Source organism: Ambystoma mexicanum, chromosome 5p, assembly GCF_040938575.1.
Source record: "Ambystoma mexicanum isolate Mex_15411 chromosome 5p, UKY_AmexF1_1, whole genome shotgun sequence".
Lineage (NCBI taxonomy): Eukaryota > Metazoa > Chordata > Amphibia > Caudata > Ambystomatidae > Ambystoma > Ambystoma mexicanum.
The window spans coordinates 144428469-144454179 of NC_090930.1; the positions used below are offsets into that span (position 1 = coordinate 144428469).

The 25711-nt window shown below is 45.6% G+C and overlaps 1 protein-coding gene across 2 annotated transcripts in view; it reads left to right on the plus strand.

Annotated features, from left to right (window-relative positions):
- ARHGEF9 (Cdc42 guanine nucleotide exchange factor 9) overlaps positions 1-25711 on the plus strand; it is a 1787868-nt gene that overhangs the window by 364632 nt on the left and 1397525 nt on the right. For both annotated transcript variants that reach the window (XM_069612543.1, XM_069612544.1), the window contains exon 2: positions 18425-20095. In XM_069612543.1, the coding sequence (XP_069468644.1) occupies positions 18479-20095 (1617 nt within the window). In that variant the 5' untranslated portion in view covers positions 18425-18478. The remainder of the gene's footprint in view (positions 1-18424; positions 20096-25711) is intronic.

Here is a 25711-nt window from a genome sequence, read left to right on the forward strand (position 1 = left end):
CTTTCCCTGACTCAGCCAGCTACTACCCGCTTTTGGTGCTGGATGCTTCCTCATGGGCAGAGGCTTATAAGAGTGATCCGGCGTTAGCCAAGAGCATGATACGCCCTCTCCTTAGAATGAACATAATCTACATTTCACAAGCCGAACCTATGGACCAGGGACCTCTCGTGAGATCTGCCATACCAGAGGAACATATCCACTTGCGTATCGCACCTCTCGTAAGATCTGCCATACCAGAGGAACATATCCACTGGCGTATCGCACCTCTCGTAAGATCTGCCATACCAGAGGAACATATCCACTGGCGTATCGCACCTCTCGTGAGATCTGCCATACCAGAGGAACATATCCACTTGCGTATCGCACCTCTCGTAAGATCTGCCATACCAGAGGAACATATCCACTGGCGTATCGCACCTCTCGTGAGATCTGCCATACCAGAGGAACATATCCACTTGCGTATCGCACCTCTCGTAAGATCTGCCATACCAGAGGAACATATCCACTGGCGTATCGCACAGATCCCACACATAAAGGCAACCGACCCCAAATGCCGGCAAAATCGCATCCTGTCAAGAGCGCCAAAAGCAACCCCACATGTGGGGTTCTGTCTCAATGGGGATCATCAGTGAGATGTGGAGTTCTGTGTAGGCACAACGAGTGAGGGGTTCAGGTCTGGTTTTGCACAACGAGAAGTCCTCTACCAAGAAGCACCATTAGCTGAAATAGCATGTCCTCTGGCCCTCTGAGGAGGCCCACACCATGCGTCTGTGCTCTGAGAAGCACCATGTGAATATCAGCATGGTCACCCTCTCACAGGCGGTATTCTCTTCTGGTCTGCCGCAGAGCGCAACAGCGCACGCGAGGGCCTCCAGAGGAGTTTACAACCCACAGAACAAACTAGTTTAGCGTTTGTTTGTTCTCAGAAGATTTCTCATACAGGCGCAAGGGGAACAGTGCATGCTACTGCTTGTAACAGTGCTGTTAGCGGAAGCTAGGGCCAGTGTGATGAATTGACTTCTGCCCTGCGGGAGGACAAGGATGAGTAGAGGCTAAAACGCCCACTGAGCCTTCACACTTCTACAGACCAAGAGCCGGCACATGCATCACGGTAAAACAGGAACAGTTACCTTCACCTTATAGGATGGCGTGGGACGAGGGAAGGCTCAGCTCTTAAGAGGGGTGTTAATGTAATTCAGTAGCAACCCAGACAGCGAAGCAGAACAGTCCAAAATAAAGGAATACCCAATTAACCTTCGAAACAAAAATATACATTAATTAGACAACGTGTACAATACTAAGTAACTAGAAAACACTGTAACAATCCACTCCTTTTAAAGAAACACAGAATATGAGACAAGGGGAGAAAGGCATTTGAAAGACCACTGTGTTCAAAAGGATATTTCGTCAAGTTGCAAAAAGGGATAGAAATTACCTTGCCAGTCTCTAGGGTCCAGAGATGGTCCAGGGTCGCAGATATCAGTCATTAATATCTTCTGCAAATGTCTTTGGTTCCAACAGCGTCGAACTAGGCTTCTCGACGTTGACAGTAGTGTTGGCTTGGGTCACAGATGTGGCAGTCACAATGGTCCAGTGGCAAGCTAATGTCTAGGGTTTTGGGGGGGTCGAATGGAATGGGAGCTGCGGTTTCGAAGCATCTGCTTGAGCTTTGCGAATCGGGTGGTTACCAGGTCTGGTTCGGTGGTCGAGGGTCGACGGCGGTCGAATTGGAACCAAGATGCATATGCGAGTCAGTTCCATGCTGGGATCGGAGTTAGCAGTTCGGGGAACACCAGGCTCAGGTGGGTTGACTCATGGGAGTGGCAGCAAAGAAGCTGGTTTTTCAACAGTGACTCGATGAAAGCAAGGCAGCAGTACTTTGTAGTTCGAGTCGGGGCAACAACATGCTTTTGCTGCCAAGGTGCAGCGCTAAACTAGGCGGAACAGTGGATGGTGGCTCGGAGACCAATGGACGCCACAGGGTAGCATTGACGGGTCCTGCCGGATTGCTTGGTGTCGAGTTGTGCTTGAATCACGGTTTGTAGCAAGTTATCAGGGGATCTCAGCTGTTCTGACTTCCAGGTGCTGTGAGTCCCATTCCAGGGTCTCATGGGCCAATGCCAGTCTGTTTCCCTGGCTCCCAAACATGGGGGAGGCAGGCACACACCTTCAGGGGACCTGCAGCACAGTGAGGACGTAGACACAGGGTGGCTGGCAGAGAGGCAGGCTTATGGTTCAGCAGTAATGTTCACCCCAATGGTCCCTGGCGATGGTAAGGGGACATATCTTGTTTTTGCCTTTGAAACCTCTGCCTTCAACCTGAACTGGAAGACTTTAGAAAAGACTGCTCTCTCTGCAGGGGCCAACAAAATCTTCGGGATGATTCAAGATGAGTCCAGATGATTCGAGAAAGTGGTGGGAGACCCCTTCCTTTATAGGCAAAGGACCCCAGGTTATTGGACTAAAGCTATCTGCTTTAGGGGCCAATCCCTGCTCTCACAATGTGTGGACTTTGCACTTACGATGTATCACCCAAAGTGCTTTTCTCCAAAGGAAGTGGAGAGGACAGGAAAGAGAAAGAGAGGCAGAGAGAATCACAAAGGCAGAACCTTCCCAAAAGCCTACAGATTCCACCCTTGCTCACACAAGCCACCTCCTTTCCTTCTCAATAGAAACACGATCCTTTAGAAATGCAGCGCCCTAGTGTGAGACCTGACTCTGTTTGAATGACTGTGCCCTTTGATTCCTGTTCCCAGGCCTGTGTCCTGTGGAGTGGATGTTCCAGGGAAAAGGGTGTTACCTGCCCTTACAAAGGAACAAAGAGTGGCTCCCCACCAGGCTACCTTTGCGAGTAGGGCAGGGTCTAACCTGCCTGGTGGAATACACATAACACTTTGACGGTTGATCTGGGCCCACCGGGCTGATACATGTGCAATACCAATATAATGTGGCTGGGATATATCCGAGAGATGCTGGCCACCAGACCCTAACTCGGGTATGGCTTATATGTACAGTGTTATGTGCCACCACGATAACATCTTCAGAGTTATGTAGTTTTCGGAACAGCAGTGCATATTTTAAATCCAGACTTGGGTGTCACTGCAGTTGTCCAGGCAGCTATGGGGCGAAGGCAAGCGCGATGGTGGTGGTGCTGCTTGATATGGGGAAGCGGGAGGTGGCACTGGAGGTGGTAATTGAGGAGATGCCGGTTATCATGCCAGATTGGGCTGCACATTGGAGGAAGGTGCAGCCAGTTGTTGCTGTTGGCAGTGGTGCGTTTGCTGGCTATACCAGCTATAAGAATGTGGTGGCCATGCCAATGGGGATGCACCTAGAGCTGGTGATTTGAGCGGCACTGATTGGCATCTCTGGCGATGCATCAGTGGTCGCGCATCACCTGAGACCCAACTCTCTCCATCTCCTTCCTGGCATACTTGTACTTGCATTGATATATATATATATATATATATATATATATATATATATATATATATATATATATATATACATATATATATATATATATATATATATATATATATATATATTAAATTTGTGTGCATTTAATCATCTGCTTTCAAGGTCAAGAGTGCCAGATTACAGAGCATTAAGTGTGTATTATCAGCCGCAGCACAGGTAAAACTAACAAATGATCAAAGGTCAAAATGCAGGTTGTTCAAATCTAAGACCAATTTGCAATAATGTCATGAAAGGCTTCCTTTCCTTAAAAAAAAAACACACACACTCACTACAGGTGCTGATATTATTTGTTATGCCAAATGACAAACATTACTTTACATCATTGGAGGAACCTCCTACCACTAAGGTCCAAAGACATAATAGCAATTAGTGGAGCTATTTATCTCGAGCTGCATGCTAGGATTTCTCTGGCTTCTAAGCACTGTAGTAATTGCTGTTGATATTATCATTAGAAAGAAGGGCTCAGACTGCCCTGTCAAGATTCATACCTGTGACAGCAACTTGCACACAAATATCTGAAGCAACCGCTTAACTCGTTGAGCTATCTTACAAACCTCTGGTTTTTGGGTGGGAAGACGTCCTTGCACTATGCACCTCACTCTGCAGGATTCCGGTGGCCTGCTAGAGCAAGGGAGTAAGTTTTACTTTTGGCTGTTAGGTGGCACTTAAGCAGCACCTATATGCTGAAACAATGTAATTGGAGTACAAATGGGGGGTGATGGGGTCTGATGAGGGACACAGAGCTTGTGAGTGTTGCATGGTTAGTTACCCCCATTGAATGCCTAGCCCATACTAATCCCTATAGCAATTCCCACCCACTTCATGTCTCTACTGCCAAAAACGCATCCTCCTGGTACCTTTTTGTGCTCGCTCTCCTCAAGCAGTAACACCAAACCTTGTGCTTTATAGGGTTTGCCAACATTAATTCTGAGAAACTGAGGGTTAATTGGGGCTGCACATTTTCTAATGATGTAATAAAAATGGCTTTACCAAATGCGCCTTCAGACACTTGGTTAATTATCAGTTATGTGTGTCCTCTGATCTGTTCTGTCAATGTTATGGTTACAAATCACTTAATCAGTTCCCCCTAAAGTATGCAGTGAAGCCAGTGAGTCCTCTGCAGTCTGTTCGCCTCTGCATTTTGCCATCAGTTTCAGACACGGGGACTCAGTCACCTCAATGGATCACATAGGCGTGCTCCTGGGTGTCATGGTTTGCACCCCGTGGTGGCACCCATCCACCGTGGTTAAAAATAAGTCTTCAAAATATACCTTATCTTGCGAAGAAAGTGGACTTTTAGTCACATAGTGAAAGCATCCAGCAGGATTCTTGCCAATGTGTCTCCAGGATACATTGATTAGCTCAGTAATGGGGTGCTCTCAGATCCAGCCCTCTCATGCTGCTGTTCACACATCAGCATTGGTTTGAAACTGAAGGATTTAACCCCAACTACTACGTAACTATTTTAATTACATAATGGGATATGTTCAATTAGAGATGCTGGGCAATACTACAGACACTTTGCACTGGTGCAAGTGCAATTGACACAAGGGCAAAAATGGCCCCAGGGCAAAATCTAATTCTTTCTATGCATTTTTGGGCCAAAGACATGCTTGTCCTAGTCATTTGCCCTGGTGCAAAAATCCTTTGAAGAACATGTTTTTTTGCAGTAGGCTCATTTCTGATCAAATGCTATTTGCACTTTCTGCATCGGGTGAATGCTGCACTTTCTGCAAGAGCTGTTCCATTTTGGCAATAAGCGTGGCATGCTGCAGTTCCATGTGCATCTTTTTCCCAGTGGCTTTTGATAAAGTTCTAGTTTGGCCATTCAGGGCGTGAGTTATGTTTCTGCTTCAAGTTGATGTGAACGTTGCAGTACCTAGCTCCTTGCTGCAGTGCATAGTTGCTTGCTGCAGTGCTATCTTCTTGCTGCTGCAGCACTTAGCTTCTTGCTGCAGTGCTTAGCCGCTTGCTGCAGCACCTAGCTTCTTGCTGCAGTGCCTATCTTGCTGCTGCAACACTTAGCTTCTTGCTGGAGTGTCTAGCTTCTTGCTGCAGTTCCTAGCCTCTTGCTGCAGCACCTAGCTTCTTGCTGCTGCACCTATCTTCTCGCTGAAGCGCATATCTTCTTGCTAATGCACCTAGCTTCTTGCTGCAGTGCTTAGCCTCTTGCTGCAGCACCTAGCTTCTTGCTGCTGCACCTATCTTCTCGCTGAAGCGCATATCTTCTTGCTAATGCACCTAGCTTCTTGCTGCAGTGCCTAGCTTCTTGCTGCTGAGGTCTCACTCAGGATTCTAAGGACACCCGAGATGGCGTGCAAAAGCATTTGCATGTGATCACTGAGCATAGTGTACAATATTACAGGCAGAGACCCAGTATCAAAAGGTCATAGGGAACTTCACTGGCTCCCGTTTGCAGCCAGAGTAAAATTTAAGATTTTTACACTGGGACACGCGTGTCTCTTTGGAACTGACCCTCATACTTGAAGCAGAAATTGGAGTTCTATAAACCAGGGAGCACCCTGAGATCCTCTGGTGATCGCACAGGCTTGGAATGAGTTCCCAGAGTCCCTACGAAAGGAAGAGGACTATCTTGTTTTCAGGAAACTCCTGAAAACTAGACTGTTTGCCTACGAAGGTCTGTAGGCTGTACTACTTTCCACCTGGTTCTGGTTTGTCATGTTTTGTTTTTTGTCTCTGTTTCATGTAGCGCCTGGATGCCTACATGCTTTGGTGCTTTAGAAATATACAGATAGACAGATAGAGTGGTACTCAATTTATCGACCTCAAAAGGATGGAAGGTTGAGTTGAGCCTTCTGGGATTCAAACCTGCCAAAGCAGGCTGCGCGCAGATATTTGGGCGAGCGCTCAACTTGCTTTGCTATCTGACCGCCTTGCGCAATGTGATCCCCATTTAATAATGTCGATGAATACAATTGCAGTTGCTTGTTCGGTTCTGTGTTGAGATCTCAAAAGTGCATCCATTGGCCCTTTTTTTTTTAAAGATTTATTTCCTTCCACCTTTTCCCCGTTTGTACTTAATTTTAAGCCCCTTCCTGAAATCCCCAAATATTCCTTTCCCTGCGCTCTTTTTCAAAATGGTGTGTTCGTAATAATCGTTTTCACAAAGCTTTTTCCAAAATGATCACCGTGCACTGCTCGTCTGGCTTCAGCCTGTTTCATTCCCAAATGCCGGTCACTTTATGTGGAAATGCTGACTCCTAATCCATAGGTCCACATGTCACATTCATAGCTGATATGGCTGTGCACCTGGCACCTTCAGGATACACTCCACAGGTGGTTCAAACTTGTGTGACAAATCTAGCTCCAACTTCCGTCTTGCATGCTGGGACATTACTTCCTTGCTGAGGACTTCCATCAATACCTGTTCTGATGTAATCGAGCTGCAGTTTCAGTCTTTCATGTTGGGGCATTGTATCCTTGTTGAGGACTTTCATCAAAACCAGTTGTCTTGTAATCGAGCTGCAGCTTCAGTCTTGGATGCTGAAACTTTGTATCCTTGTTGAGGACTTTCATCAATATCAGTTGTCTTGTAATCGAGCTGCAGCTTCAGTCTTGGATGCTGTGGCATTGTATCCTTGTTGAGGAATTTCATCAATACCAGTTGTCTTGTAATCGAGCTGCAGCTTTAGTCTTGGATGCTGAGGCATTGCATCCTTGTTGAGGTATTTCATCAATACCAGTTGCCTTGTAATCGAGCTGCAGCTTCAGTCTTGGATGCTGAGGCATTGCATCCTTGTTGAGGAATTTCATCAATACCAGTTGTCTTGTAATCGAGCTGCAGCTTCAGTCTTGGATGCTGAGGCATTGCATCCTTGTTGAGGACTTTCATCAATACCAGTTGTCTTGTAATCGAGCTGCAGCTTCAGTCTTGGATGCTGAGGCATTGCATCCTAGTTGAGGACTTTCATCAATACCAGTTGTCTTGTAATCGAGCTGCAGCTTCAGTCTTGGATGCTGTGGCATTGTATCCTTGTTGAGGACTTTCATCAATACCAGTTGTCTTGTAATCGAGCTGCATCTTCAGTCTTGGATGCTGCGGCATTGTATCCTTGTTGAGGACTTTCATCAATACCAGTTGTCTTGTAATCGAGCTGCAGCTTCAGTCTTGGATGCTGAGGCATTGCATCCTTGTTGAGGACTTTCATCAATACCAGTTGTCTTGTAATCGAGCTGCAGCTTCAGTCTTGGATGCTGCGGCATTGTATCCTTGTTGAGGACTTTCATCAATACCAGTTGTCTTGTAATCGAGCTGCAGCTTCAGTCTTGGATGCTGCGGCATTGTATCCTTGTTGAGGACTTTCATCAATACCAGTTGTCTTGTAATCGAGCTGCAGCTTCAGTCTTGGATGCTGCGGCATTGTATCCTTGTTGAGGACTTTCATCAATACCAGTTGTCTTGTAATCGAGCTGCAGCTTCAGTCTTGGATGCTGCGGCATTGTATCCTTGTTGAGGACTTTCATCAATACCAGTTGTCTTGTAATCGAGCTGCAGCTTCAGTCTTGGATGCTGCGGCATTGTATCCTTGTTGAGGACTTTCATCAATACCAGTTGTCTTGTAATCGAGCTGCAGCTTCAGTCTTGGATGCTGCGGCATTGTATCCTTGTTGAGGACTTTCATCAATACCAGTTGTCTTGTAATCGAGCTGCAGCTTCAGGCTAGGATGCTGCGGCATTGTATCCTTGTTGAGGACTTTCATCAATACCAGTTGTCTTGTAATCGAGCTGCAGCTTCAGTCTTGGATGCTGAGGCATTGCATCCTTGTTGAGGAATTTCATCAATACCAGTTGTCTTGTAATCGAGCTGCAGCTTCAGTCTTGGATGCTGAGGCATTGCATCCTTGTTGGGGACTTTCATCAATACCAGTTGTCTTGTAATCGAGCTGCAGCTTCAGTCTTGGATTCTGTGGCATTGCATCCTTGTTGAGCACTTTCATCAATACCAGTTGTCTTGTAATCGAGCTGCAGCTTCAGTCTTCGATGCTGCGGCATTGCATCCTTGTTGAGGAATTTCATCAATACCAGTTGTCTTGTAATCGAGCTGCAGCTTCAGTCTTCGATGCTGCGGCATTGCATCCTTGTTGAGGACTTTCATCAATACCAGTTGTCTTGTAATCGAGCTGCAGCTTCAGTCTTGGATGCTGCGGCATTGTATCATTGTTGAGGACTTTCATCAATACCAGTTGTCTTGTAATCGAGCTGCAGCTTCAGTCTTGGATGCTGCAACATTGTATCCTTGTTGAGGACTTTCATCAATACCAGTTGTCTTGTAATCGAGCTGCAGCTTCAGTCTTGGATGATGAGGCATTGCATCCTTGTTGGGGAATTTCATCAATACCAGTTGTCTTGTAATCGAGCTGCAGCTTCAGTCTTGGATTCTGTGGCATTGTATCCTTGTTGAGGACTTTCATCAATACCAGTTATCTTGTAATCGAGCTGCTGCTTCAGTCTTGGATGCTGCGACATTGTATCCTTGTTGAGGACTTTCATCAATACCAGTTGTCTTGTAATCGAGCTGCAGCTTCAGTCTTGGATTCTGTGGCATTGCATCCTTGTTGAGCACTTTCATCAATGTAATCTTGTTGTCTTGTAATCGAGCTGCAGCTTCAGTCTTGGATGCTGCGGCATTGTATCCTTGTTGAGGACTTTCATCAATACCAGTTATCTTGTAATCGAGCTGCAGCTTCAGTCTTGGATGCTGAGGCATTGCATCCTTGTTGAGGAATTTCATCAATACCAGTTGTCTTGTAATCGAGCTGCAGCTTCAGTCTTGGATTCTGTGGCATTCCTTGTTGAGCACTTTCATCAATACCAGTTATCTTGTAATCGAGCTGCAGCTTCAGTCTTGGATGCTGCGGCATTGTATCCTTGTTGAGGACTTTCATCAATACCAGTTGTCTTGTAATCGAGCTGCAGCTTCAGTCTTGGATGGTGCGGCATTGTATCCTTGTTGAGGACTTTCATCAATACCAGTTGTCTTGTAATCGAGCTGCAGCTTCAGTCTTGGATGCTGCAGCATTGTATCCTTGTTGAGGACTTTCATCAATACCAGTTGTCTTATAATGGAGCTGCAACTACAGTCTTGGATATTGAGGCATTGCATCCTTGTTGAGGAATTTCATCAATACCAGTTGTCTTGTAATGGAGCTGCAGCTTCAGTCTTGGATGCTGCGGCATTGTATCCTTGTTGAGGACTTTCATCAATACCAGTTGTCTTGTAATCGAGCTGCAGCTTCAGTCTTGGATTCTGCGGCATTGCATCCTTGTTGAGGACTTTCATCAATACCAGTTGTCTTGTAATCGAGCTGCAGCTTCAGTCTTGGATTCTGTGGCATTGTATCCTTGTTGAGGACTTTCATCAATACCAGTTGTCCTGTAATCGAGCTGCAGCTTCAGTCTTGGATTCTGTGGCATTGTATCCTTGTTGAGGACTTCCATCAATACCAGTTGTCTTGTAATCGAGCTGCAGCTTCAGTCTTGGATGCTGCGGCATTGTATCCTTGTTGAGGGCTTTCATCAATACCAGTTGTCTTGTAATTGAGCTGCAGCTTCAGTCTTGGATGCTGAGGCATTACATCCTTGTTGAGGAATTTCATCAATACCAGTTGTCTTGTAATCGAGCTGCAGCTTCAGTCATGGATGCTGAGGCATTATATCTTTGTTGAGGAATTTCATCAATACCAGTTATCTTGTAATCGAGCTGCAGCTTCAGTCATGGATGCTGCGGCATTATATCTTTGTTGAGGACTTTCATCAATACCAGTTGTCTTGTAATTGAGCTGCAGCTTCAGTCATGGATGCTGAGGCATTATATCTTTGTTGAGGAATTTCATCAATACCAGTTATCTTGTAATCGAGCTGCAGCTTCAGTCTTGGATGCTGAGGCATTATGGGCCTCATTATGAGTTTGGCGGTAATTCTGCCTAATTACTGCCGACATCAGTTACCGTTACTGTCTCTTGGTCCTGTGGCTTTACAACAGGATTACATATGCACATAGGGTGGCGTTAGTCACTAATTTACAAGTCCATAGGAGTCTATGTCACATTGGTGGAATTACCACAAACAGTACTTCCGAGGAATTTTGTTTTTTAAACACAGGACTTTCCTCCAGCATGGTGTAAAACCTCCACTTTTAAGCCATACTGGAGATTTGGCAGAGCAGTAAAAATGCCAGCTATTCGGTTACTGCCCCAAACAACGGTGGTAACGAAATTACCATACTTTTTTACCACTGCGCAAAACTTGGAATGAGGCATATATATCCTTGTTAAGGACTTTCCATCAATACCAGTCCTCTTGCAATGGAGCTGCAACTTCAGTCTTGGATGTTGGGGCATTATATCTTATTTGAGGACTTTCCATCAATACCAGTTCTACTGTCATTATTTATTATTGAGTATAATGTAGCCTGACGTGGCTTTTTATACATCAATGAACAGTACAAATAAATAGTGCATATTTGCATACAAAGTTAAGCGCAGTGAGCACGTAATAATTCAGAAATGTGTTCAATGGCGTGGCACATTTTAGCCAAATGATCAATTAAAATCATCACATCATTGCTTTCATAACCTTTCTTTCATATAATCAAACCATCTGCGTAGTTCAAATCACGCCACCGGCCAATAATGCACTTGTTCTCATCACTATCAGGCTCTAGAATTCAAGAATGAAATGTTTTTACTGCACTGGATCCCAGCATCCTGGACACACTCACCATTCCACACCTAAGCGATACGCAAAGAGCGAGTTTGGAAACAGAGATTACAGAGGAAGAACTGTCGACAGCCCTATCCCAACTCCAAAATGGGAAAACCCCAGGGCCTAACGGCTTCCCAGTGGAAGCTTGGAAAAAGATCGGCAATGAGCACATAGTACCACAGATGCATAAAATGTTCCTATATGCCAAAGGTAGAGGAATTCTGCCCCCGGACCTGAGAAAGGCCACTATAGTGGTGATACATAAGGAAGGCAAACCAGCAAACATATGCAGCTCCTACAGGCCGATCTCACTTATAAACATAGAAGCTAAGATACTGGCCAAGACACTGGCTAACAGGCTCCAGACAGTCATACACACCCTTATCCATCCAGACCAATGTGGCTTTATGCCACGGAGATCCACACGAATGAATATCCACAGGCTACATGCCGCCATTGAGAAGTCTCCATCGCTGCGGGATGCACTAGCACTCCTCGCGATTGATTTCGAAAAAGCCTTCGATTCAGTCCACTGGGAGGCCTTGTGGAGCATTATGGGTAAAATGGGGTTGGGTGAGCAATTCATAGGCTGGGTCAAGCTGCTCTACAACACACCGACAGCTGAGATAAGGGTAAACGGGTGGACATCACGTAGTATTAACCTGGGTAAAGGGACCAGGCAGGGCTGTCCCCTTTCGGCAATGCTATTTGCACTGGCAATCGAGCCCCTGGCAATAATGCTGAGAGAATCACAGTTGTGGAAGGGGTTCCGGTGGGCCCGAGATTGGGAGGATAGGGTTTCCCTCTATGCCGACGATTTACTGATCTACATGAGTGATCCACTAGTATCATACCCCATTGTCACCCAAATACTAAATAGATACGGAGCATTTAGTGGTCTACGGGTAAACTATAACAAATCCATCCTTTTTCCGATCCAAGGAACTGATACGACAGCTCTACACAATTGCCCATATAGAGTAGAAACCGAGCATTTCAGATATCTTGGGGTACAGGTTGCGACGGACCTCACGCAATATGTTCCCCAAAATCTCCATCCAATCAGAGATAGATTCGCGAATGATGTGAAACACTGGATGACCCTACCCCTCACCCTGCTAGGAAGGGCGGCAATGTTTAAAATGCTCACTCTGCCACGATTCGTGTACATCCTCCAAAACGCCCCACTGTATGTACCCAAGATAGAATTCCTAAAAATAGATGAGACTCTCAGAAAGCTCCTCTGGGGTGGAGGGCATCCACGGATCGCGCTCAAAACCCTACAACGTTCCGCATGGGAAGGAGGTATAGGACTGCCCCACCTACAAACATATTATTGGGCAGCCCAGATGCCGGTGATAAATGATATCCTGCATAACAACCCTGAACTACCACACATTAAAGCGGATAGCCAGATGAGTGCCGGGCTCACCCCATTAGAGACCCTCTACAATAGTAGGGTACGCATGATCCCCAACACGATTAGAGCACATAGAACGCAAATATGGCTAGATGCACACAAGCACCTGGGATGGGATGGGAAACTCACGCTGGCACAGCCCCTATGGCGTAACAAACGTCTGCCGGAGCTAAGTAAAATCCCAAAATGGGCGACCTGGGAATCAGCTGGGATAACAAGGCTAGCAGACATAATACAAGATGGAGCAATAATACCATTCCAGACCCTGCAGGACAAATTCAACCTACCCCCCACAGAACACTTCCATTACAGACAAATACATCACGCACTTATCACATGTGAGATCGACCCACCGAACATTCCAGATTGCACACCAATTGAGAGAAACATCGTGGTAGATCGTATCGATAATAAAATAACCTCCACAATGTACAATGCAATAGCCTCTTTCGCCACAACGGAACTTACAGATCTGAAAGCAAAATGGGAAAGAGATGTGGGACCAATACAACCGGAAGAATGGATCAAAGCACTCATGTATCCGAGGGAAATTGCCATCTCGGCTAGAATCAGATTGATCCAACTCAAAATTCTACACAGGGTATACTATCCGAGAGAAGCTTTACATCAATGGGGGAGAGCAACTGATCCCAACTGTCTAAGGTGCCAACAGGCGAGGGGGACCTTTTTTCACATCTTGTGGGAATGCCCACGAATCCAAATTTTCTGGCAGAAATGTTGTGACAGGTTATCGGCAGTCATCGGCCGACGAATACCCATGGACCCCAAATTGCTATTACTAGGGATGGATGACGACCTAGACATCCCCCGATATGAGAAACTCATGCTGGCAACAACCACGGGACTCATAAAGAGGAATCTGGCCCAATTGTGGGGCTCACCCTTATCCCCTCAATGTGACCAATGGATAACAGACGTGGATATCTGTGTGCAAATGGAAATGAGAATATACACTACCAGAGGGTGCCCAGGGAAAGCACGCAAGATCTGGCAAAAATGGGAAGACACGTAGGGCTCTGCGAACTCATGAATAGACTTGACAGGGAAAGCACGCAAGATCTGGCAAAAATGGGAAGACACGTAGGGATCTGCGAACCCATGAATAGACTTGATAAACGTTTGGAGTCCTGCGAAGACTCATCTGCACAATGTATAATTTGGACGCCTAGTAACCCATTTCATGAAGGACCTAAAACTCTGAAACTTGCAATGTGCATGAAGAGCTGTGCTTAGTGATTGCCTGTATGCCCGAGCGATGACTTGTTATTAACTTGTATGTATATGTTTACGTTTATAAAATAAATAAAATATGTTATTTAAAAAAAAAGAATGAAATGTTTTGTGGGTTCGAGGGTCAGGTCACCCTATAGTCTACAACAGCGAAGTTCTCTACACACACCTTTTCGACCCCCCAGGACCTCAAGCAAGGGGACTTTGTTAACTTTAAATCTCATGTAATGAACCACTATCCAATTGTTTGGGAACTCATCTAGAGAACTTACGCAGCCTACAAATACCGGGCCATCATCGGGCCAGTGATTTCGCAGCTACATCAGTGGGGGGGCTGGTCCATGCCCAGCTGGCGAATCCATTTCTGAAAATGGGCTTTGTGTCGAGCCAATGGGATGCGCGCTGGATCCAGCTGGGAAGGATCACACCAATAGCGCGCTTCCTTTCTAGTACACTCAAGCCAGGACCAGCGAATACCCGTCCTCTTTCTAGCGCGAGAGCATAGTTGCAGTGTAGCAGCGTCATGGGTGGAGCATTAGCACGTTTCCAAAATAAATTCACTCTGCTGAGCTGAGCTGTTCATACTGTTTATATTTAGGTCCAAGAGTAGCTACTCAATTGGAGCGGATCTAGGTAGCTTAGCTGTTATTTTGAGGGTACACTGTTCTTTCTTTGACAGGTATTTTTTCGATGGGTTTTTGTAACGAAAATGTTTAGCCGGAAAAAAAACATTGAACAATAAAGGGGGCTGGAGGTTGGGAAAGGGCATATAAAAGGATGGGTGGGTCACGAAGGATAAAAATAATAATAGGGGAGGCAGGGTTTGGGGGAGAACCCCCCAACATAAAAAAGACATTTTTCGATGGGTTTTTCCGTCAAAAATATCTTGTGACAAAACCTGTCAAAAAAATTGCCGTTGATGAAAGAACATAGAACCATTTTGAGACACCTGTTTTCCAACATATTCTGCTCCGTACAGGATTATTGGTCGAACGTTTGTCTGATAATTGGTTTTAAAGCGTGGCCCGGATGCGTTCCAGCGAAGCTCATGATGGCACCTTATTATTGTGTTACTTTAGCATTTGTTTTATTGATATGAAGTTCCCAAGTTAACTTATTGTCAATAGTAAGTCCCAAATAATCATAATAAATCGTAGTATCTAGTGGCTGCATATGATATGACATGATATGATAAGCCAGTCAAGTGGCACAGTGAGTAGAGCTCTCGCTTTGACATCTGTGCAGCACCTGCTGACGCAGGTTCGAATCCCAGCAGGGCCAAACTCAGCCTTTCATCCTTCCGAGGTCGATAAATGAGCACCACACACCGTGGGTAATAATAAGCAGCGCTCAGATACCTGAGGGTTCATAGAGCTATATAAGTGCCCAATTATTATTATTATGATATACGTCATTTATAACACGCCTGTACACAAGTGCTTCTTGCATACCGATCCTCCAAGCGGCCTTGCGTGCATGCATGACTTTATTCACACTAAATATCGTTCCACTGTAATGGTTGGATTAGTTTGACCACGTTTGTGCATTTATTTGTAGGATTTGGCAAGTGGATTTGTTGGTTGTAACATTTCGTCCACTTGTAGCATGACCCTTTCACTATACCCACTTGTATACGGAGGTCGAAGAGGGCGGGAGCGGTTGGGAGCGGTGCTCCCATACTTTTTATTTCTAAAGTTTCACTGCTCCTATAATTTTATTTTAAAAAGAAACCATTCTGGAATGCTTTCGTTTTAAAATAAAAGTGTAGGAAGAAGTTGAAGCTTGCACTTCAGTGCACTTCACTCTGAGCGTTGCCTTAAATAGCAGGTGTGTTTGTTTGGATTGAGTGTGGGAGTGGACGTAGCAATGGGGTTTGCGAGGAGCTAGGGCGGTCCAGCAGGGAACATAGTTTCACTACTTTTCGTACACTTCGACCACTGCTTGTATTAGTCATTCAGTGCACATTTTGTAGTGGCTTCAACTGTGTCAAAAATGTACAACACCCATATTCTGGTTTGTTTGTTTTGTGTGTGTGTAATGGAGACACCATGGGATAGATGTGCCATCATATTTGAAAACATTCAAGTCCATGTCAAGGAGGTGACTTTATTGCGCTCCTGGTTGCAGAATTGTGCTGCTGTTGTCATGGTTATTGTGTGCTTGTGGTGTTACCTGGGTCCTTTTGGCTTGCTTTCTCACTCCACTGATGTGTAATTGCTGGTTGCTTTCTTCCTCTGTTTCCATGAGCCTTTCTTGTGCAGGTTGCATTCGATCACTGTTTGACCTTTGTTTTGCTCCCTTCATGTCGTGTCCTTCCATCGTGTCGCAAGCGTAAGACAAAACAGGGTTTCAAGAATAAAGCAACGTGTTCAAATGTAAGTGACTTAAAAGTCCATCCCTGAATACATAATGCAAATTTAAGATGAACTTCACCTATGAAGTAAGAATGTGCAAAAAGTACTTAAACCCCTCAAAAACACTCACCTGTCACAACTAATCCTCAGTTGAATAGCACGGTTTCCTGAATCAAATGTTACTAACATAGCGAGTTGTCAACATTGCTACATCGAATGGTGAAATGAGGCAAATAAACCCGTAGGGCCTTGCCGAGGTGGAGACGTGTGCAGGGGAAAATATCTAAAATTAAGGCTTTCCCTAAATAACAAAGTCCATCAATTCAGAGAGGTCTTCTCTTAGGGCCTTCTTGAGTAGACAACCAACAGGGCCGCTTTTGCAGAAACTCAAACTAGGGCTCGTAGGGGAGGGACCAGCTGGGTCCTGTGCTTTGGTTCTTTAACTTAATCCCTTGGCTGACTCATCCCTCTCACAATCTCTTACTCTCTCTTGGTTGTTTAGTATGTTGCCCTACCTCCAGTAGGGCATCTGAGTTTCTTTCTCTTACTTTCTTACGTAAATGTTGGCTTAAGCCCGTCTCCTCTGCAAAGGTCTTGGGGTTTGCCCTTCTTTTCTTAAGGGAACTTGCTTCTGTCCTGGTCTCTCTACCTGGGTCTTGTGGAAGGGTCACCTTAGCCTCTTCCCAGGCTTCTCAGGCAGGTCAGCTCTTCCACCTTTTAGGTTTAGGTGGGCTGCAGGGATACGCTGTAGAGGAATTTCCCAGTGGTTCAGTAGTGCTGGCCCCAGCCTTTCTAACCATCACTTTTTACTCTTCTTAGTGGGATGCACAGGCTCAAGCTTGGACCATGAGCATGCTGTGCACAGGTATTCACTGCGCCCTGCTGAAGACCACAAATAGGGTTGAAACATGGCTTGGCGTTGCTTGGTTGTCTTATGGAGCATTTACACTCATCTTCTATTTGCTCATGTTGACATTACTGTTCTGCAAGAGGGATGCTTACGTGGTGATGCCAGCAGCCACCAAGGGTACAGTCAACAAATACATGCCAGGCTGTCTAAGTAAAGCGTGCTATCGGCCCTGAGTTGAACCTTACACAAATACGCAAACAGAACGTATATGATGCAGAATCCTCCCTCTTGAGTGGCATTTTGTCTAACTCAAGATCTAAGGCAGATTTATAAAAGAGCATACATTTTGATACACTAAAGATGGCAGGGCAATTCTAAATTGACAAATCATTTGGTGCTTAAAGTGAATGCAAGTCATGTGTCATTACCAGATCCTGGCAACCTAAACCGAGACAAAAATCCAAATCACGCCAATATATTGAGTCAACCAAGGCTGGCACGTGAAAACAGTGGAGTAGCAGTAAATGAACATTTTCTGATGCATTGTGGCTTTGGATAGGAGGTTATGATATGCACGCGGTCTTCATAATCCTAACCGTGCCAGTCTGAAAAATGTGTAGGAAGCACCGAACGAAGGGCCCAGGTTGGCATCTCCCTAAGAAAGTGTGAATGGCTTTTGGTGTCACTTAAAGGAGGATAATGTGTGTTCCAGAGAGTAGGCACCAAGGCAAAGAAGAATATACCCCCTTTCATGTTTCCGGTGCACAAGTGGAATTGACAGATTGAGAAACAAAGACCACTCGCGTGTAAACGTCTCAGGTCTTTAGTGGTGCATTGATGAATACATAATTGAAATGAAAGGTGTAACAAGAGTCAAGTAAGAAGTAACTAACCACTACTTGTTGTGCAACGTGCACATTACCGCTGTCCCTGGGGTCATTCTATGCATAATGGGTGGCTAACTTGATTTAAAGAGGCACTCCCACTTGATTACATCTTCTCCAAGCTGTTGAGGTCTCCAGTGATCCCTTTTCACTCTGCCTGTTAAATGATGTATTTTTCTAACAGTGAAATGTGTGGTGTCCAAACAATATGCATTCCACAGCGGAAGGGGATCCTTGGGCGTCTCAACGGAATGTGTCCGGCACACGCGACTGGGATTCCCTCTTTAACATAGAGAATTACTCAGGTGTTGAATGACTTCAGGGCAAGTAGTGAGGTGTAAATTATATTGCTGGACAACTACTACTATTTTGATTGTACTGTATGGTTTTTTAATCTTTGTGTTGATTCACTATTTCTATTTTTGTGTCTAATTCAATTATGTTCTTCTCCCCTCCTAGAGTGTTGACGACAAAAAGCAGGTGGACATGTGACGTGCATGTTTGACAAGCAGCATGGAAATTGTAGACGGAGGTCAGCAAGCTCCCCTTGCTTTAAGCCGGAATGGATTTGCCAACAGGAGTTACAAAACCAAAGCGGAGGAGAAGAATGTGGACAAGATGATGATTGGTGACTTTGACCGGCGTGACTCCAACGGCATGGCCATTGAGCCAGGGCTGGAGGAGTTGGCGGTCAAATATGAGAAGAAGGCTAAGAGTACTCGCATTTGGGGCTTTGTTCGCAGAAAAAGATTGAACTCTGGACGTGCTAAGCGGCCGCAATCCATGATCTTGACTAGCGAGATCTTAGACCCCAAGCCCAGGATGTCTTTCTTTGAACGGATGAGGTCTATCAAAAGACTGCGGTCTTCCACCTTTTCTAAGAACTCAGCAGAGAAACCTTCTGAAGCCATGGTGACCAGTATTTCTATGGAGAGCAAAGAGGAGGACAGGTCAAGTTCAATTTACAGGAGTAAGAAATCAATAGAGAGCCAAAGACCCTTTCGCCATTCCTATGCAGGATACATTGACGACTTAGATTCCTCTTTCGAAGACGTGGAGTTGAACATTACTGCATCTGACTATGACGCCAACGACAATAGATGGTTGCGTGATGTCAACGTCAGGCTGCATGGCGACGCAGATGTCCGCGACACTAATACACTGCCTATAAGCAGGAGACCGCCTTTTAATTTTGAAACCTCAAAGAGTTCAACCATTGCAGAGGGAGAAATTCCAAGAAGGTGCCACAATGTGCCATCGGAGCACAGGAAAGGACGCAGCACTGATGTATGGAGCTATCTAAAAGGGATTTCAAGGACTAGTAAAGACAGTTCAAAGACTGAAGACCCCAGCACAGGAGACAATGTGAAGGCTGTCGATAGAACGGCAGAATATTCATCTTCATCATCTGACCTGGACAAACGAGGCGAGCAGCCTCAGCGATCCAACAATGCACCCAAAGGCAAAAACCTAGGTGGCGTGTTTCGATTCTTTAGCAACGTGGCAGTAGTAGCACGACGATGGAGAGGGTCTTCAAGAGCATTCCCACAAGAGGAATCCTCTTCCTCAATCCAAATATACAACACCCAAGGTCCTCCTTTGGACATAGCAAATGAGAGCAATCAGACAGCTTGCTCCAAATGCCCACCCCTCCAGACCCCAGATTCTGGCATACAAGATAACCAAACGCCGAGAAGTTCTACGCCGCTACAGAACGCAAGGAAACAAAGCCTGCAGTTGGACCTGTTTGAGAGCGTATGCACTTCTGATTTAACTGTTGACACTGGTTGCTCAACTGACATCCCTCTGTCTATTGAGGAACCCCACCATGAGCCATTCTTGCACCCTGAATTGCGATCGTATCATCAAGAGGAACCAAATGCCTTACCTGACACAAACGATACGAGTAGCACAATCTACGCTGGGAGCACCACCAGTCGGGACGAGGATGCAAATGAAAAGAGGTCCCTCAGACTGACAGATGCGGATATGACGGAGGACACCAACAGTTTGGTAGCAGAAAAAGGATCACCGGAGGAACAGTCCCAGGAAGGCTCTGATTCCAGTGGATCTTGCAACAATTCTCTTTTGAGCCTGTCGACCACCAGCTCCTCCAGTGAAGATGAGAAGGTAGGAACTAAGATTACTGTAATGTATTGGGGTTGGCACGTAGCCTGCTATGAAGTGAACTCCATCGATTCTTTATCTATTCTTTATTTATTTTATTTTAATGTGAATTATTATTTATATGTTTGAATTGACATTTGTTTGCCAAGCTCTGAGCAATTAATTTACTTAATACTGGCTTTTTTTCCTTTTCTGGGGAAAAGGGTGGTAGTTCACATGTGGTGTTCACATGTGTGATGGGTGCAAAGTTTACTTACCCCCCTGTGAGCTATTACCCCTGGAAGGGCCACAGGGTAATACCCAATTTGCTCGAATCAAAATGTCTGTATGGATGTTTTGACCAAATTCGGGGAGTACCATTTGTTCAAAGCCCAAAGTACTGAACATGAGGAGCGGGAGCTATGGGGGCAGGGGTGTTGCTATGTCTAGAAAAGATTTGGGGCTAGCTATAGCCTTTTGGTTGCAGTCACTGAGCCTCTATCCAGGGCTACAAACAAAAGACCCGGGGCTATAGCCCCCTCATACTCCCCCTAGCAACGCCTCTGTGTGCGGGTGTCCCACACTCCCCATGTTCGGTATTATGGGCTTCGGGGATTGCGGCGGTGTCCCCCACTCCCTTGAAATTGGAAGCAGGGGACTCAAAAAAAAGGGAACAAAAGAAAAAGGGACCCTGCAGCATCAGTTTCGACCCGCGTTAGAGGGACGGAACTGACGCTGCAGTACGGTCGAAGAAGCACTTGCGGGCAGCGAGAAGGTAAGTAGGAGAGGGGGAGGGGAGATTAATATGAGGCTGCTTGTGGCACAGTGACTTGGGTTGTTTCACCGAAGGTCAAACAGATTTGTGGCGGAATCGACTATGGACGATTCCGCTGCAAACATTTTGACTTCGGTCAAACAACCCCGATCTGGCCCACAGATTGCCCCTAACCCGGATCTCCTGCCACAGATCACGCCCCACCATTATATGCCAAAGCAGAGATCATCCACCTATAACACCCCGTTTAAAAGTTGGTAAGGCAGGCGCTATGTTACCAGTCATTAGCTGCTCCTCCAAACGCATGTTTTCATGACTCATCAATCTTCAGGGAGGCTGAGTTTCTTTGCTTTTTCAGACGTGTCTGCATTTCTTTTTCAGGTGTGGCAAGTTAATTGATGCTGAGGATTCTGGCACTTGTATTTTTCGCACTTGATTTTACTAGCAGGTGACTGGAAACAACTCCCTCCATAGCACAATCTTCCCCTCGATGGGGACTTTATAGCAGGCTACGTACCATCCTGCATGAAAAAAAAAGTGCGAAAAATACAAGTACCAGAATCCTTAGAGTCAATTAACCTGCCACACCTGAAAGGGAAATGAAGACACGCCTGAAAAAGCAAAGTAACACAGCCTCCCTGAAGATTGATGGCAACAGAGCGCCTGCCTTACCAATTTTTAAACATATAACACCCTGCCCTGATCTCTGACAAAGAAAATCCCCAGAAATCCTACCCCACCCTGATAAGGAGAAACCCCAGAAATCCCACCCCACCATGATCTCTTATAAAGAAGAGATCCCACACATATCACACCCGCCCTGATCTCGGATAAAGAAGAGATTCCCCACTTATCACACCCACCCTGATTTCTGATAAGGAAGAGAGCCCCCACAAATTACACCCAACTCTGGTCTCTGGTAAAGAAGGGATCCCCTACATATCACACCCCACCTTGGTATCTGACAAAGAGGTCCCCCACATATCACACTCCACTTTGATGTCTGATAAAGAAGAGATCCCCTACGTATCACACCCCACCCTGATATCTGACAGAGACATCTCACAGAGATCACAACCAACCCCAATCACTGATAAAGAAGAGATCCCCACAGATCCCCTCGCCCCTGATATCTGACACAGAAGAGATTCTTTTAGATTCAGAGACTCCTCACTATGGCATAACCCTGCATTGCTTTGTTCTTGTTAATGGCCAACAGGATGCTGGTGTATTCAAACTGTCAGCAACAGAATGATTACACATCACTGAAGGTGCATTATATAATGGAAACCTAAGCATTCGAAACCGGTCTGCAGAGGCACGGAGAAGCAGAGGAGGTGTTCTAATTTCCTTGGTTACTGATCTGTGAAAGCGGGACCTAAATTATCCATGGGTAGGCTGGATGGAACAGTCTAGCAGTCTGATGCACAAACACCCCCATAGCTCAACCCAGCCTGCGCCATGGGAGCTTTACAGAAGATGCTTGCAGAACGGTGCACTGTAGGTTCCAACCCATCTCCCCCAGAGTGCGCCCCCAATGCTGCCTCTCCTGTAGAGAATCCTGAGTCAGGGGCCTCAATGGAAGCTGATGACCGGCCTTCACCCCGCGCACATATCCCCTGTGTCCTTGAAGTAAGGTCTCCCTCCACATTTCCCTCCAAGGTTTCCCTTCAGTTTCCTCCTCAGTGCCTTCTCACTGTTATGCTGGAGTGTTGCACAGGTTACAAGTTGGTTAAGATTTCTGCCTCAGAAACACTGGGGTTAAAGTGCCGGAAAGATCGTGTTTTCTAAGTTACTAGTTAGCTATTATTTCAAGATAGTCTCCTATGGCTCCTCCACAAGGCACACTTAACCCCAAACGGCACAGCTTGAACTACCTCCAAAGTCAAGCAACTGGAAGGTGATTACAAAGCCAATGAGACACTCAGATCCCGGATAGGCATCACCGAGTGCAGTACTTATAGGTGAGAGGCTGGAAGCCGTACTGAAATATCACGCTGCCTGGGCATTCCCACATTGACATGTTCACAGCACCATTGTAGGACTCCCCTGCAGATGAATGTGTGCTGCCGCACGCGAGCACACACACACACACACACACACACACGCTCATTGGTATGGTCTCAAGGCGCTGTTGGGCAATGCCCTCGGGCGACCGTAGTTTATGTGTGCAGCTAGAACACATTTTTGTCATGGGGGATAGCTGCATTCTTGTGTCTCAGAGTAGTGTGTGATAGCAGATGCAAACAGGTGGGTGGCCGTGCCTGCGGCTATGTGCCATAAGCATGGAGTGTGATACGTACCCATGTCTTGACAGGTTTCTGCATTTCGTAGATGCAGCTGGACGTTGCTGCTTATGTTGGTTTCTGTTTTAAAAGATAGTTAGCTCTCTGAGCCCCGGATCCTAAATGTAGTGGATTCAGGGAGACTCCCTTAGCAAGATGGCCGCCGGCATGCATTGAGCAAGCCGTACTCTCTTATGCATGGGTTTCTGGACGGGATTATAAATCACATGGTATGGGATGACCTATGTACAGTTGCAACTGCATCAAAACGGGAAACTTGAGGAGGGGCCTTTCTGATCATAGGGAGCCAGGCAGATTTCCATTTCCTACCATAGTTGCACATTCATCAGAGTTAGGGCAAATAATTGTAATATTGTGAGCATCTTTGACTCTTTCTCTCTCAACTGCCATCTTCTGAGAAACGTCTACTTTTGAAAAGACTTGGATCTCTTTTAAAACAAATAGGGTTAAGCTATAAATGGTCTCGGGTACAGTAATAATCACAGTTGTATTACTGCTTTAGCTAGAGGCTAATTCACACTGATAAACTGAAAAAGGGGTCGTTACTGCATGATAATGACCCCTACAGGTTATTGCCTGATCCGGGGGGCCGGGAGGCTACAACTTGAGGAAGGCTCATTATCCCAAGCTATAGTCAACCCTCTTGTCGTCTATAGGTCTATTAGTACATATAGCTAAACAACTAAAAGGAAGTGTTTTGACATCTTCTAAAGAATAGGCACACAGAAGTAGTGCATTGCTAATTTGATGAACAAGAAACCAGCAACTATAAACTTTAAACAGCTTGTATTTCCTTGCCGTCTGTTAGTTTGGGGAATAAAACTGCACACTCTCCTCTCCGGCTTTGCACACCTGCCGGCAATTCTTCCTGTGCTGCTTGTCAGGTTGCTGCTCAATTCACAATGTTTGAAAGGAGATTTATATCTGAGCATATACACTGCATTCTGATTGATTTTAGGAGTAGTTTATAATGGAATCCATGAGCTAATTCAGCAATCAGTTTGCATTTGGGGTGTAGAGGACCAATAACGACCCACTATCCTTAGCCTAGGGGCCTCGGCAAGGAGATAGGGCCGTTACTATTCCTGTACACCACCGAACGTGGGGTCATAACTATTCACACCCTGGAGCTCGCTCTGAGATGCAGACTGTAAAACCCTTTTCTGGGAGATAGACTCTACTCGTATTGGGTGTGCCCAATCTCCTGTCAAGAGAAAAAACTAAGATGGCTGCCGCCATAGCGAATAGAAAAGGGACTTTGTCCCTTTTCTATTTCTTTGGAGGCAGCGTGGACAGTCAGTGAGTGAGGCAGCCTGAGGAGGAAGCCCCAGCACAGTAGGTAGGCCAGTGGGACAGGGAGGGTGGGCTGAGAGGTGAGGGATGTAGCGGTGAACAGCAATAAAGAGGAGGCTAGGAAGAGGCAGCCTGACACAGAGGAGGAAACAAATGACAGCATCCGTGGAAGGCGTGCAGGTCTATGCTGCTCACTGGAATGTTCCAACCATATTCCCATCCACCTGATTGGTTGAGCACCCTGTGTCGGGTGTGAATAAATGTTATAACACATACAAGCCATATCGATAATAAGTATTAGCACCTGGCGGCCATTATAAACCAATGTTGAGTCAGAGTGCTTGAACTATAGATTGTAATTTCTGTTATACACCACAATCAGAGTATTCAAACTCACCACAGGCCCTTGTGCTTGCCTCCTTCTTGCATTGCTCCTACCCCCCACTTTCCAACCATCGCTCCCATTCTTACCTCCTGGCGTGCCTCCTCTCGTTGTCTGCTGCCTTGCACTTCAGCCATCAAGTATCACCTTCTAGGCGGCCATCTTGCAAAGGGCAATATTAATAGCATTGTCACTGAGTGTCTTTTGCTCCGTGCCCATTTTAGATTGGGAACATTATTTCTTTGGGTCTCATGTTTCTTCTTCATTTAGGGTGTACAATGGATTAAAAGGGGCGTACACAAAGGGCTGCTAATAGCCTCTAAATCTCAGGTAGTGTCATGATCACATTGGACAATGTTCTTTGACCATGCTTTGGGTAAAAACGTTGGGGCAGGCCATTATCCCGCAATAATGACTCCTCGCTCGGTCTACGAAGCTTAGAAGCTTAATTGCAGTTGAGTTGCTTTAACACACTGCGAGAGGTTGCTCAGATTATGAGAAGCAGATCACTAAACACAATATCAGCTGCAATTTACACATTTGATTAAAAAGGTCATAGCTGTACAGATTTCTTTATTCTCAACTATTGCTTATTTATTTGATGACGCCACATCTATTGTTTGTGTACGTAGTGCACGGCAAAGGTTCAGAACAGGAGAGCAGGGTCCTTTCTGCCTGTTATGATTTACATTAAACCACAATCCAGCCTGTAAATAGAATGTTATTGAGCTGCTTACAACAATTGTTTGCAACACATTCAAAGTTGCACATTTCTATTTCTTTCTAAGGGTGACATTTGTATGCATGTTTAATGTGCAGAACTTGATGATGTCTTGCATCAGAGAGAGCGAGGGCCAAGCTATGAAAGGAGTCATGCAGTTAGC